General features: G+C 38.5%; 1 protein-coding gene across 2 annotated transcripts in view; it reads left to right on the forward strand.

The window, feature by feature from the left end:
- CEP76 (centrosomal protein 76) overlaps positions 1-14,240 on the forward strand; it is a 14,382-nt gene extending 142 nt beyond the window's left edge. Inside the window, exons 1-12 of one of the 2 annotated variants that reach the window (XM_080580343.1) lie at positions 25-230; positions 451-606; positions 1,270-1,351; positions 1,762-1,986; positions 3,219-3,404; positions 5,164-5,261; positions 5,925-6,053; positions 7,136-7,327; positions 10,230-10,396; positions 11,651-11,984; positions 13,205-13,422; positions 13,906-14,240. In XM_080580343.1, coding sequence (XP_080436469.1) covers positions 451-606; positions 1,270-1,351; positions 1,762-1,986; positions 3,219-3,404; positions 5,164-5,261; positions 5,925-6,053; positions 7,136-7,327; positions 10,230-10,396; positions 11,651-11,984; positions 13,205-13,422; positions 13,906-14,044 — 1,926 coding nt within the window. In that variant the 5' untranslated portion in view covers positions 25-230 and the 3' untranslated portion in view covers positions 14,045-14,240. Of the gene's footprint in view, positions 1-24; positions 231-450; positions 607-1,269; positions 1,352-1,761; positions 1,987-3,218; positions 3,405-5,163; positions 5,262-5,924; positions 6,054-7,135; positions 7,328-10,229; positions 10,397-11,650; positions 11,985-13,204; positions 13,423-13,905 lie in introns of those variants that run through there. The other variant, XM_080580342.1, reaches the window with a different exon arrangement.
- The last annotated feature ends 413 nt before the right edge of the window (positions 14,241-14,653 follow it).

Genomic DNA, 14,653 nt, shown 5'->3' on the forward strand with positions numbered 1-14,653 from the left:
TGCGAGAAGAGGTCTTGCCCCTGTGCCTTCCCTTCCAGCATATATACTGCTGCACTTTTATCCTTAAAAATTTAAGACCCGATTATCCGCAGTGTTGAATTTTGGGAGAGGCGAACAGCGGGCATCTTGTAATTATTAGGTTTACAGACCTAATTAATAGGTTTACAGAGCTCTTTCCGAGTAGGGATGCTTAAGGAAGCTGTCAAAGGCAGCCAACCTGCTCAGGTTTGGTAGGCTCTTGATTTTTTTTTACTTCATAGAGCTGCTTCGCTGAGAGTGTGTGACTTCTCTGACTAGTTCCTGCTAAATTAAAAGACTTAACTGTGTGTAAAAAGGAGTAATCTTCTTGGAGTAGTCATTTCCACGTTCCTGCACTCTTACAGAGTGCCTCTTTAGTCATAACTGCTATAAAGGGCTTGTTGTTGTAGCATATCATGAATTTTCTTTCAGATGGATGTCCATGGCAGGATCAGAGAAGTTCTTGCTGAGACTATACGTGAGGAGCTAGCACCTGAGCATCAACAGTTGTCCACAGAAGATCTGATAAAAGCCTTAAGGCAACGAGGAATTGTTGATGATGTTATGAAGGAACTTAAATTTGTAACTGTAAGTAGCTGTTGAGGAGGGATAAAATTTTTGCTTATTCTTCTCACTGATGTGGTGTGTTGACAAAGTTATAACTCACTAGAATCATAGAATCACAGAATGGTTTGCGTAGGAAGGAACATTAAAGATCACCAGATTCCAGCCCCCCTGCCACGGGCAGGGACACCTCCCAACAGACCAGGCTGCCCAAAGCCCCATCCCGCCTGGCCTTGAACACCTCCAGGGATGGGGCATCCACAGCTTCTCTGGGCAGCCTGTGCCTCACCACCCTCTGAGTGAATAATCTATTCCAAATGTCTTATCTAGATCTCTCTTAGCTTAAAGCTGTTCACCTTTGTCCAATCCCTATGCTCCTTGACAAAGACTCCCTCCATCTTTCCTGTAGGCCCCCTTTAGATGCTGCAATTTACTTCTAAAGCTTCCTAAGGATTTAGTGGTTTGTGATGTTTTGAGAGCAGAGCAGCATAATGTGTGTACTAAAGTAGATGTAATGATGATACTATATTGAAAGTATTTGTTCAGTTTTAAGTCTCACGTACTAGAAGGGAGCGTACGCAAGGAATGATGTTCATTTGAAGTAGAGGATTCTTTAAGTTTTAGAAGACGGGGAAGAGTGCTGTCGCCTCACTTGACACCTTAAAAGCGTCTTAATTGTGATTCCAGGATGTGAATGAAAAGGAGAGGACTTCTGCTTCAAAACCATCAACACATTTTGTTGCTAGAGAACCACCAGTTCTGAAAAAAAGTATGTTACTTGTTTATTCTTTGTTTTTTGTTGTGGTTTTTTTGGATCATAGATCATAGTCTAGAAAGAAATTTGAAGTGTGTGATTATTGAATTTGGAATTAGTAATCCAATATGGACTGGATTCATATAAACCCTCCAAACTGTGGAGAAATAAATGTCTTTCCTGCTTATCTAAAAGATATCGGTTCGCGTAAGCTGCAGATATTAGTGTCACTTAAAGCTTGACTTGTAAGAGTTTCACTTATTTTGCATTAAGATAGGTTCTGTGTATTTTAAAATCACTTTCTTCTAAGGACTTGTTTGTGAAAAAATTTCACGTTTCTATTCTCCTGTTAGGTAGCTGATATTTAACGTGCTTCCTAAGGCCTGTTTTTGTAGTCTCTTTATTTTTGTTGCTACGCTTTACAGCTAACATTGACCCAACACGAAGGTATCTTTACCTTCAGGTTCTGGGTGGGAAAGCTTTTCTGGAACATCTTCAGGAACCAGATCCTCTGCCTGGCCAAATCTGTTCTACTTTCACTCTGTGTTTACATTTCCGAAATCAGCGCTTCCGTTCTAAACCCGTTCCCTGCGCCTGTGAGCCAGACTTTAATGACGGCTTTTTACTTGAAGTACACAAGGATAGCCTAGGTAAGGACCTGATACTGTGGTGTTTTTTTTTTCCTTTCCCTGGCTTTATAGTTATTCTGAATTATATTTGATATTATTTGGTGTTTTTTTCCCTATTTCTTAATCATGTTTTCCTAGGGAAATTGATAACTGTATTAGGTTTTGCCACTTCTAGACCTTTCTCTATTCTTACTTCTTCTTTTCCACTCTAAAGTTGGTCTCATTTAAAAGTCACTTTATCCAGAATTGACAGTGAGATAGTAATCTTAAGGATGGTAAGAGATGCTAAAATGGCTGTGATTTTCACAAGCTTTGTGCTGACAAGTGAAGAAGGGGGCAGCATCTCCCTGGAGGTACTTCAGAAGCCTCCTGGACGTGGTCCTGGGCAACCTGCTTTAGGTGGCCCTGCTTCAGCAGAGGAGTTGGACCAGGTGACTTCCAGAGGTCCCTTCCAACCTCAACCCTTCTGTGAAGAGAGATGTAAATTTGTCACCATATGGAAGGAAAAACTTTATTGTACATTCAGTTTGCCTACCAGGCATTACCTGTGCTGTTGGTAGCCAGGGAACGTGGTGGGAGTTAAATGTTAAGGGAAGACTTCTGGAATAAATAGGGAAGACTTAAGGTAGTGGGATAAAGGAAGAGCATGTTGATGCTGTCCGAATCCTATAGAAATTCAGGTTGGCTCATGGAATATCAGGGAGCAGAGAGAGAAAGCTAGAGCTTGTGCAGTTGGACAGGGGGGATGGAGTGAATATACCACAAATTCAGGGAGAACCAGGCTTTGTTAATTCTGCTGCACAGAAAGCGATTTACAGCATAGGGTCATGCCCACCTACAGAGGAAGTTGTTTCCTAAATACTGATGTATAGTAAATAGACATTAAGTTATTAAGAGAGTATTTGCAATTGCTTTTACTTAGTGGTACTTTCAGAATAATATCTTTTATTTTCTTAAATGTTAATCCCATTTTTAATTTGTTGTACAACTGAACCATTTACATTAGGGTAGTCAAATACAGTAATCTTTTTATCCCCTCCCTAAATTGATTGTAGTCTTTCTGTAGCTCTGTCCTAATCTGAGTTTAAGATAGGATTGTTGTTTATGCTTCTAGACGCAAGGTTTTCTTAAAATGCAATGTTAATGCATATGCAATATATTTAACAAATATAAATGCCTATCTTTCTCTTAATTTTAAGGAGGACTTGGGGTAATAATATGCTGGCTGTTTTATCTTGGTTTAATAATGGCAGGTGACGGAAGTAAAATGGTGGATGCAACCACCATGTTATCTATATGTGATCCAGTGCACTTGGTTCTGATCAAAACAGACACGTTTGGTGAGACTACCCTAGTAGCATCCTATTTCTTGGAGTGGCGATCTGTCCTAGCTGCAGAGAACGGCATAACAAACATTGCTGTTGAGCTCCTGGGTGTAGGTAAGAATAAATAATAGTCATATAATGATGACTTAAAATGTCATGTACTAAATTTGCTTATAGGCTTAAAGCAGGATTTATGATGTACTTTAATCTTAGTTCCACTGGGAAATTACCGTAAGGTATCCTTAGGAAATGTTTATGTAGGAGACTAATGGTCAGATTCTTGTGTTATGAAAACATTAAAAATGAGTGTTCCAGGTCCTGTGTAATCATGGCCCTCATGTCTGGGAATTCCCACTATGGGTTTTCTGCAGAATCTGGCTAAATTATCAAAACAAACAAACATAAATCAACCAATGCATCTCCAGGAATCTGTCAGGCCGATGCACCGAAGAGTAAAGTCTAGCTTGTGTCCTGTTCTTAGCAAACTAGCAATTGCTAGAGAAAGTAATCTCTGCTGTGCTGCCTCGTAGTCGCATAGCTGGAAGGACATTTTCTGATAGAAGGGATAAACAGCCTTGTTTAGGTGCTTAGCTATCAGTATACACCTCTATCTTTGTGTGTCACTTGTCACCACTCCTTGTTCCAGGTGTTTCATCCTAATTATTTAGGATAATACAACTTAATGGCTAAAGGCTAAATCCAGTACTCAATGTATCATGACTTCCTACGCAGGTTATCCCAGAACTTGGTCAAGTTACAGCTGAGTCATTTGAGTATTCATTATCACAGTTTCTCTACTAGTTAGTTAAGCTAGGCTCTTGCTAGTTTCAAGAGAGTAAACTCTATCTTCAAAATATTTTGAAAATAGGATATACTGTGTAAGTCATGCTTAACTCTTACCACCTTTGCCTGCTTTTTGAATGATTTAGTGCACTGGTTTATCCAGTGAACATAAATCTATTTATGTTCATTGATATGCTTGTTAGCATTATTTTATTCTGAAAATGCAAACTTGACTAAGCAATATGGGTTTGGTTAGACTCTCAGGTAGACAGTTTTTTAATTTATAACAAATAACCTTTGAAATGTATGAAAATAACTTGTTCGTTTCTTGTATGGGTGATGGGAGGAATTCTAACCTACTTCTCATTAACTTTTTTCCTAAGTAATAAAGTACAAATCCAGTTAATCAAGTGCTTTTTATCCTCTTCTAAAGTCTAGTCATCGTACAAAATTCATCAAGAACATCAAACCATGCTGGCAACTCAGATAAATAGACAAACCACTGCATGAGGTTTCTGTTGCTCATAGTGCATCTAATTCTATATCTCTCTTGTAATTTATTTCTTCTCGCTGTTACGGAGTCCAAAACTTTAAGCATTATGTATTATTAATATTTTAAACATGATTATTTGTATGGCATTCTGGGTCCTTCATAATAAACCATATCTTGAGTGAAATTAAATTAACCCTATTCTAACTACTTAAAATTGAGCTACCTGTGTTGTCAGTAGGAATAGGCACTCTTACAGTGTGGCTCTTCTAATCAATTTTAGATGCCTCAGAATAGATGCTTTATTCTAGACACTTCGAGAACACCATTCACCACACTGTATGTCCCGATACTGGCTGCAAAGAGAGCCACGGATAATTATCTCGGATCTAGGTGTCTGCTTCCTTTGGCCATGTAACCCTTCCTTTCAGTCTTATTTGAGTTTAAGCTATGAAAGAAGATGCTTATGTTTTGTGTATTTAAATAAGTTTAGTTGTTTTTGTGATTATATAATTAAAACAGTTATTTGTTCCTGCCTCACTGATGTGTCTGAGTAAAAGGAATTTGAAAGGACTGATTGAAATGTATTTTGGTTCGAAGGTACAGAATCAAAGGTTTCTGTTGGTGTTTTGAACATCAGACTTGAAATGTATCCTCAACTTAGTAAGACGCTGTCTCCAGAAATAACTAATACTCAAGTAAGTAATTTTTGGGAGGGCTGACCTATTCTTTTAGGGGGGGCAAAAAGCTCAGTATAAAATTACTCATGCGGGTGCTGGGGGCTGTGGGTTTTTGAATGTTCAATAGTAATTTTTTTCCACTCAATTTAAATATAATTGCCTTTTTAAAACTATTTTCTTTATACTGATCATTACTTTATTTGAAATATAGTTTTCTAATTATCTGTATCAAGGCTTCAAGAAGAGAAATTAGGATGAAATACTTAAGTTTCTTCAGACAGTATATGTTTCCTTGCTCTCTTTTTCCATTTGAAAAAATAATTTCCACAGTCAGCTATTCTGCTTGAAAAGCCAGTAAATGGTGGCCTGAAGGCGCATGCAGATACTATTCCACGCTTCACAAGCTGAGTAATCCTTCTTTACAGACATGCATCTCTGAAGATGAACGCTACTTCAGTCAAGCTTGAGCCTACAAACAAGAAATGTAAATTGAGTTTTTCACTCATTGGATTTTCATTTAAAAATACTATTCTTTTGCATTGGTGTGGCATGCCATGTAAATATTAAGCTGTATTTTACATAAGACAGGATTTGGTGTTAATACACTTATTGATTACATTTTTGTTCTTGTTTGGAATTAGTATGTGTGTCATTTTGTTATGGTTATTTTCTTACCTGCAGTTTACTTTGGAACGTCAGAAGACAGCAGAAAAAGAACGATTGTTTCTTGTATATGCTAAACAGTGGTGGAGAGAATACCTTCAGATTAGGCCTACACACAACACAAGGCTGGTAAAGATTTTTGCACAGGTTTGTAAATTTTGCAAATATGCTTACCTGTTCATTATCTCTTTATTCTTACATTTTTAAAGTTTATGTATGTAGAATCTGTATAGACCTATGATGTGGTTATGTTCCAGTCAGGGCTACATGTGGTTTAGCATGCTGAAAATGAAATTTGTAAGGATTAAACTTGTGTGTGTTTACTGAAGCTTAGTACCATGATGCAGAAAGAAAGGGTCCTCCAGGCACTCTGATGCAGGAGGTAATAAAGCCTCTCTAGTCTTTTCCTGAATAACCACAAATGTCAAAGGCTTAAGACAATAAAGACAGTAAGTCTTTAAGTCAGTAAAGACAATAAATGAAAGAAAGAAAGAAATGGGGAGGGCAATCACCTCCTCTTACCAGCAGACTGATGACCAGCCAGTCTTCAAGTAACAGTGGGAACACAAATGGGATTCACAGAATTGTGTGATAATTCAGTTATTACCCACTTTTTACGTGTAATGCAGAAGCATATTTTACATGCTTTTTTTTTTTTTTGGCTTGGTGACAATGTGAAAATTGACAGCAGATGGAGCACGAACTGTTCTTCTTCCCTGTCTAGAATATCCTACCAGTGACAGAGCCAGTAGAAAAATCTAGCTGTAATGTCTTTCTGAATTAATTGCATTAATGGTCTTGTGTCTTAATTCTAGAAGAATTTTTCTGTCTCAGTATTTTTGAATCCCAATTATTTGGGGGAGAATAAATTCCATGTCAAAAAAAGTGGTCTAAGATCTCTCTTGTGATATTTGCATTGCTGGCAAGTAACTGTACTTTATATTTACATCACTTGCACCCCTCCCCTCTTTCCTATTACTCTCCCATGAGTTTTTCTCGCTTGCACCCTTCCCCTTCTCTTCCCCAGTCCTGCTGCAGGGGAATGAGGGAGCAACTGGGTGGGGGCTCACAGCCGCTGGTGGGGCTGGGAACACCACACCCTTGTTTGGAAGGTGATGCTGCTACTGAACACACCTGGTACAGCCAGAATGGGAGGTGTCACTTCCGTGAAGAGAAACAGGAGGCACTTCAGGAAGTTTTGACAGTGCTGTTTGTTTTTATATGTTAAGGATGAAAATGGAGTAAACCGTCCAGTGTGTTCGTATATCAGACCGCTTCGAGCAGGCCGCCTGCTAGACACACCTAGGCAAGCAGCGCGGTTTGTCAGTGTCCTGGGTTATGAAAGAGCTCCTGTCATTGGAGGAGGTGGTGGCAAACAGGAACAGTGGTGCACCCTTCTTGCTTTCATCTGTAGAAACAAGGTATGTGCAAATAGGCCGCGTATGACACCTTGTCATTGGTATGCTCTGACTGAGGTTAGTCATTTAAAACAGGCTGTGAAAGGTGGATTCGATCATTTCAGAGAATCCCCAGTTGCAAATAGCTTATTTAAGATATCTTTAAAGAGACACAGGTGTTAAGTAGCAGATGAGCAGGCTCTGGAACAGGCTTGCTTTCTCTACTGCTATTGTTGGGGTCCATTTCCCAATACATTTTTCGAGTCTGTTGGACAATGAGATTGCTACATTGGCTCTAAGATCCTATATGGTTATGCAGTGAATTGATACTAGTGTGTAGGCCACTATTTTGCTTCCTGGATTAGCCTAGAATTATTGGAAAAGTCTGTTTTGAAAAACACGTTTTGTATATATAAGTGCTAAAACATATTGACGGTAAGTCTTTGTATTCAGTTTTTGCAAGACAAGGTTTTTCACTAAGTTTCTGCCTAGTCCAATGTTTGTATCACATGACTATCATAAATGAAATAAATTGTGACTCATTCTGGATTATAATTCTCATGTATTAATACAAGCAATACTGCTCCCTTTTAATAGCTCTTTCGAGTGATTGCTGCTTTTCATTGCTACTGAGAAACTTCTGCATTCAAAAACTGTCTCACTGATGTATTTATAATTAAAAAGATCCGCTGTTCTTGGCAGCAGGAGCTATACCTCATTTTTTAGACCAGTCTCAAAGACCACGCAGAAAAGGCACTAGCTATTGTCTCTGAGTATAGCTTTAGATGAGATATAAGAAAGAAATTCTTCCCTCAGAGGGTGGTGAGGCCCTGGCACAGGCTGCCCAGAGAAGCTGTGGATGCCCCATCCCTGGAGGTGCTCAAGGCCAGGCTGGATGGGGCCCTGGGCAGCCTGCTCTGTTGGGAGGTGTCCCTGCCAGTGGCAGGGGGGCTGGAAGCAGGTGATCTTTAAGGTCCCTCCCTACCCAAACCATCCTATGACTAAAATACTGTATCACACATAGGTACCGGCCATGTAAAGGCAAGCTCTGAGCTACCCGCTGGCTTTCAGATGAAAGTGATGATAGTGACTTTTGAGTTTGAGGACTGTTGTGCTTGGAGGTACAGAGAAAGGGTTTTCTCCAAGGCAGTGTAGTGGAAAGCTCTGCAGAAAATAGCAGAATTTAGCTCCTGAGACACCAGGTGGACCGTTATTACTCTTCTTACGAAAAACAGTGTGGCGTTATATTGTGTTTTAACCCTGGTAGTGAGCTAAGCAGCACACAGCTTCTCACCCGCTCTCCCTAGGTGGGATAGGAGAGAGAATTGGAAAGGTAAGAAAGAACTCGTGGGTCAAGGTAAAGGCAGTTTAATAAGTAAAGCAAATGCTGCATGCACAAGCAAAGCAGAGCACGGAGTTTGTTCACTCCTTCCCACCGGCAGGCAGGTGTTCAGCCACTCCCAGCCAAGCAGGGCTCGTCACACATAATGATTTCTTGGGAAGACAAACGCCATCAGTCCCGGTGTCCTCCCCTTCCTCCTCCTTTACCCCAGCTGTTACTGCTGAGCATGGCCCCACACGGTGTGGGACGTCCCCTGGGCCAGCCGTCCTGGCTGTGTCCCCCCCAGCCCCTGGTGCACCCCCAGCCTGGTCGCTGGCAGGACACGACAAGCAGGAAGGTCCTTGGCTCTGTGCAAGCACTGCTCTGCAGCAACTGAAACATCCCTGTGTTATCACCACTGTTTTCATCAAAAATACAAAACACAGCATTGTGTGAGCCTCTACGAACAAAATTAACTCTATCCCAGCCAAAACCATGACACATTATTAAATTAACGCAGGTTCAACAAAAACTTGGTTTAAATCTACTTATTCGGATATTTGCTTTGTACATTATGATAGGGGAAGATTGTGCTATTTATGTAATGAATGCTGTGCTTTGTGTTATAAAGGCTTTGTTGCATGAGGAATCTTTCTTTTACAGCTAACAGTTGTGAAGAACATAAGAGGAAAAAATATTAGACATTTAAAATTGGTAGCAATAAATTTATGAAGAAAAATTCTGGTTGGAAGGAAATGCAGCTGAAGTGACTTTCAGCTTTTCTATAGTCACGTCTGTGGGAGATCTTAATTAAATTAAAAAAGTAAAGTAAAATTACAGTAGATCTATATTTTATTCAGTGACCATATTTCCTAACTATGAAAATACTGTATAATTTCTGATACTGTCTTGGGTATTTGCTTTATATACATTTTTGCTTTTAATTAGAACATTGGTCTGTGAAGACAAAACTAAGAGGTTCTGGTTTTGTTTTACTTGAAGGTATCCTTATAAGAGATGTTTTCCAGTGTTAGTCATACACTGTACTTGAATCTAAAATAAAAATAGTCTGCAGTGAAACTACTTAAAATGATTTATTCTGTTACAGAAAGCTAAAACTTTACCACAAGAAAGAATTCTTTAGTTATCAAAGAAGCTAACCAACTACTGGTATGGGATAACAAGATTTTTTGTAAAATTAGCCTGGAGATTTCAGTATAGTTTGTACTGGTTAGTTTTCCCATTATACAGTTAGCAGAATTAAACTAGTTCATGATTTTGGCCATCTTTGCTTCTCTTGCCTAAAAGAATGAGGAAGGTATTGAAATTGTAGATGTTATTTCTAGCTTTAACATGCTGTGTTGTGATTTTGCAGAGTATCGAAAGCACAGCATACAACTTGCTTTACTTTGTGCCTAAAAGTACCTTTTTTTTTAAAAAATAAAAATAAAAATAAAATCCTGACTTTTTGATACATGTTTTACGTAAATAGGAGGGAAACGTGACTTCCTAAATAACAGTTGGAGAAATATAATTGGTTTTCTTTCTTTAATAGTTTTAGCTGTGCCTGATACTCAAACCAACTTACAAATGCTTACTGTCTAGGGTGACTGTGAAGATCATGCTAACCTTCTGTGCAGCCTTCTTCTTGGATATGGATTGGAAGCCTTTGTGTGCGTGGGAACAAAAGCAAAAGGAGTCCCCCACACTTGGGTAATGACTTGTGGAACCGACGGAACGATTACCTTTTGGGAGAGCTTAACGGGGCATAGGTGAGTTAAGAGAATGTAAGAAAACTGAACAAGGTGTATTGAGATCTGTGTAGTTCTTTGGATTTATTTATTTTTCTAGTCTCTACATCCTGTCATGTAACTAAGTATGTGAGTGTCTAGGAGGCTTTTGTCTTCAAATTTGTGTTCTGCGTTCTGCTGCTGTTTGAAGAGTAACTGGTTCAGTGTGAGGTGAAGTATTTCATCAGTTTGTAATATACTTTTCAGTAGTTCAGCTGTTTTGTGTCTTAGGGCAGCTGATTGTCTTCATTTATGAAGAAGGAGATGAAATCTGATATGATTGATTAGGAGCCCCTATGTGTTTTTTTTAATCTTAGTTCATTTGTGAAATTAGTGTTGCACTACTTTGTTCCCCTGCAGAAATCTCTGTGCAAGAAATCTCTGAAATTCTCACTTGAGTCATTTTAGAAGGGCACATTGTTGTTCTGTATTCTAAAGCTTCTGGTACCCGTTTATTAAAAATTCTTTCCCTTTTTGTCATTCTGCATGCCCTGTTGCTCAAGGGCATGGAGTGGTACTCAGTCCCAATTTTTATATCAAAATTTGAAGAAAAAAAAAAAAAAGCTCAGAACTTCAATGATAAGAACTTCCTGTTTACAGATGACACTCAGCACTATAATCCATGCCATTATACTTCTTAGTGCTGTTTGAAACGAGATACCTTTGGAAACATAATTTTTGCAATATATAGCTTGAAGTTGCGTTGTTAGAAGTACAGTGGGACCACAGACTTGAATGTAAAACTTTTGGCTTTGTGAAAGGAGCTGGTTCATAACCAGTGTTGAAAATAAGCAGTTATGTTTTGCCAGTGATTATGTATGTTATGATTAGCATTTTAAGCTGTACTTCCCAAAATGCGATGAACAGTGTGGAAGCTGTATGGGCATGTTTTTATAGTTGCAAAATTTAATTGTTATTCAGTATCTGCTTGATTAATCAGCTTATTTTCCTACATATAAAGAGGAAAAGTAATGTATTATTGCATTGTATGCTACGCCTCCAAAAACGTGTAATTACTTTTCTGTATTAGAATTAATTATTAGAATAAATTATTATTCTTGATTTGAATGCTATTTTGGGGAGGAAATTTTATTAACAAACTTGAGTTATATTTTAAAAAGGAGAAATGACTTATTTCTGTCTCATCTACGTATTTTTACCTTGACATGAAATAAGGTGCATTAATAAAAACGTGAAATAAGGTGCATTAATAAAAAACTGAATGTTTTTGATCAGGTATATCCACAGGCCTATCAACCCTGACGACCCTCCGCTAGTTGAACAACCCAAGCCCTTGTATCCCTATCGCACAATAGGTTGTGTCTTCAACCATCAGAAGTTCTTCGGAAATTGTCAGCCCACTGATGCTGTGGAGGTCTGCGTGTTTGACCTGCACGACGAGTCTAAATGGAAGCCCATGAGTGGAGAAGCAATAAAATCTGTGTGTTCTCCTGGAGCAGCGTCTTCAGTTCCCCCGTTTCCTCCTCTGTGTGCTTCTGCAATAGATGCTGCAGTAACAAGCAACGAGATAGAATTGCAGCTGAGATTACTGGTCTCGGAACACAGGAAGGTAATCTTGTTTAAAAACTGTCACTGGTCTGCTGAGGTAGTAAAGGTGCATGTTTTTGTTGTGTGCTTGTTTTGCATAGCTGTTTGTTAGTTTGCATAGTTGTGCCTTTGCAATGCGTTTTCCATCACCTGTTGCAGAAATGCAAGATGTGAAAATTAAAATAACTGAAAAACATCTGGGATGACTGTACTTGGCTAGTTCAGACATCGTACTAACTGTTTGCAGTGGCAGTGCTGCAGTTTTGTGGGCTTATTCCCCCCACCCTGCCTTTCCCTCTCTTTCCTGGTCTGTGATTTTTGGCTTTCTGGCATCTGCAGACTACTTATGAGTGGTTTATAAAAGAGCCAAGAAGATAAAAATCCTGTTTGTCAGTGGGCTGAAGTATCCATCACATTTTTAATTTTTTAATTTTATACGTATATCTCTTCCATAGATAAAAGCAGGCTTTCAGTTTTCAGTCTTACTCTGAGTGCTTTACAAAATTAGCAGGTATTTTTAGAAGTTAGTTTTGTCCTTTATCAAGATTTCTACGTGACGTAATATACCAGAAATTACTCTTCCTGTGCTGGATATGAAGGAGATGGTATTTTAAATTCCTGATAGATGATGGGTTTTTTTTTTTTCAATGTTAGCAATCTTTGCTTTTTAATCTGTTACCACATAATGCTCAACCTGAGGGTTGCAAGTAATTCTCAGAGAATGAATCTCGTACAGTGTTGAACACTTAAATGGTAGATTTTTCTACTTATTTGCATTTGTTGGATAGTAGGAGGAAAGTGCACATGCATACATATCTGTGTTTTGGGAACTTGTGCGTTGTTTTTTTGAAGTGAATTTCCAGGAGACGTTAGGAAAACGTGAGGTGAATCTTTGTTGATCTTTCCCTTATTTCTGTTGCCTATCTTATACACCAGCACTGTAGTCTTAAATTTCTTCCAAATATACTGTAGCTAAAACATAGTTTCAACTCTGCTGGTTTTGTTTTAGTTGAGTCTGACTTAATTTCTCGATAAGTGTTTGATATTTTGTTGGTGGCGTTTGATTCTTCTGGTTTGGTGTGTGAATCAGTACCTACACCTTACTGCTTTATGGATTCACTTCCATGAACTACAAGTTAAAGATTGGTCACGAATTTATTTGAATCTGTACATTATGCAAGGTGATTAATATCCTTAAATTCATTCTGCATGGTTGTCATCATGTTGTGACTTGCCTCGCAGGATCTTGGCCTTTCTACTGTTTGGGACGACCATCTATCCTACCTGTTGTCACCAGCGTTAGCAGCCTACGAGCTCGAACGTACCACGAGCATTTCTGCTGGAAACGAAGAGTTTCAAGATGCTGTACGAAGAGCAGTACCTGATGGTCACACATTTAAAGGGTTTCCTATCCATTTTGTATACAGAAATGCCAGGAGAGCATTTGCCACGTGTCTTCGGTAAGACTAAGTATAAATAACGTATATGTTAAAACCAAGTAGAAATACATAATTATGAATTGCAGGTTTTTTTTGTTTGTTTTGATACTGACTTAAGTTTAAAGGAAATCAACTTCCTTTAATAAGAACTGGAAGAATAAAGAATGTATGATGCACGTAATCAATCGGGCATGGGGTACAGAGCTCTTGTGTTAAATGGATGAGTTCAGTGATGATAGACTTCTGATGGATTAAATTAAAGAATGAGTGTGTTGTTTTCACTCCCTGCATTTAATTTCTCTGCACTTGCTAAGTGATCAGCAGTGGTCTTGTTCTCCTTTGAGGCAACAGCCCTTCTGCTATAAAACAATATTATTTGTGTTGACAGACTTGGGACGCTTGTTATTTGTTAATCATGTTTCAAATAATTGCACCTGTATAACTGAAAACTTTAATAATAGCTTAGTGATATTTGTTACTCTTGTTTTTCCTTCTTTGTCGCAGGTCTCCTTTCTGTGAAGAAATAATCTGTTGCAGGGGTGACCAAGTGCGACTTGCAGTTCGTGTACGAGTGTTTACATACCCTGAATCTGCATGTGCCGTTTGGATCATGTTTGCTTGTAAATACCGCTCTGTCCTTTGAAAAACAAAATCATGCATGCCTCTTTGGATCTGCAAAATAATGTATCGGCATATCAAATTATGCAATTAAACTAATATTGTATTTTATATAGATGCCACCAATTTTGAATACTGCATTGTGTGAAGTGAATTGTATACACGATGATAATTGTATTTATAAAGAGAGTTTATTTTAATAAAAGCACCTTTAATACTTATAGCAATGTTGTATGTTTCCTTTCCACAGCAGAAATTTATTTCTGCCTATCTTGGAGCTAGCACTAGCGTCAATGTTGAGCTTCTATAGACAGTTCAGTTGGGTATAGGTAATGTTTATAATCTATGAATGTAATAATTTATAGATTTTTTTTCTTTTTACCTTCAAAATTAAGATTTGAACACCAAAACATAAATAACTGTACTGGCTTAGATAAAGTCTGTCCAACCTCGTGCCTTTTCCCTGACAATAACATGTCATGGATGATAGGTGAGGAAAAAAAACCTGCAGAGGCTCATTTCTGTAACAACTCTCCTGTTTCTGACACTCAAACTTAGGTCGCTTCTGCGGTAGTAGTTGTTCTATGTAATAACCCTCCATGATTTTGTCAGAGCCTGATACTCTCACCTGTAC

Source organism: Anser brachyrhynchus, assembly GCF_964034855.1.
Source record: "Anser brachyrhynchus genome assembly, chromosome: 2".
Taxonomy (NCBI): domain Eukaryota; kingdom Metazoa; phylum Chordata; class Aves; order Anseriformes; family Anatidae; genus Anser; species Anser brachyrhynchus.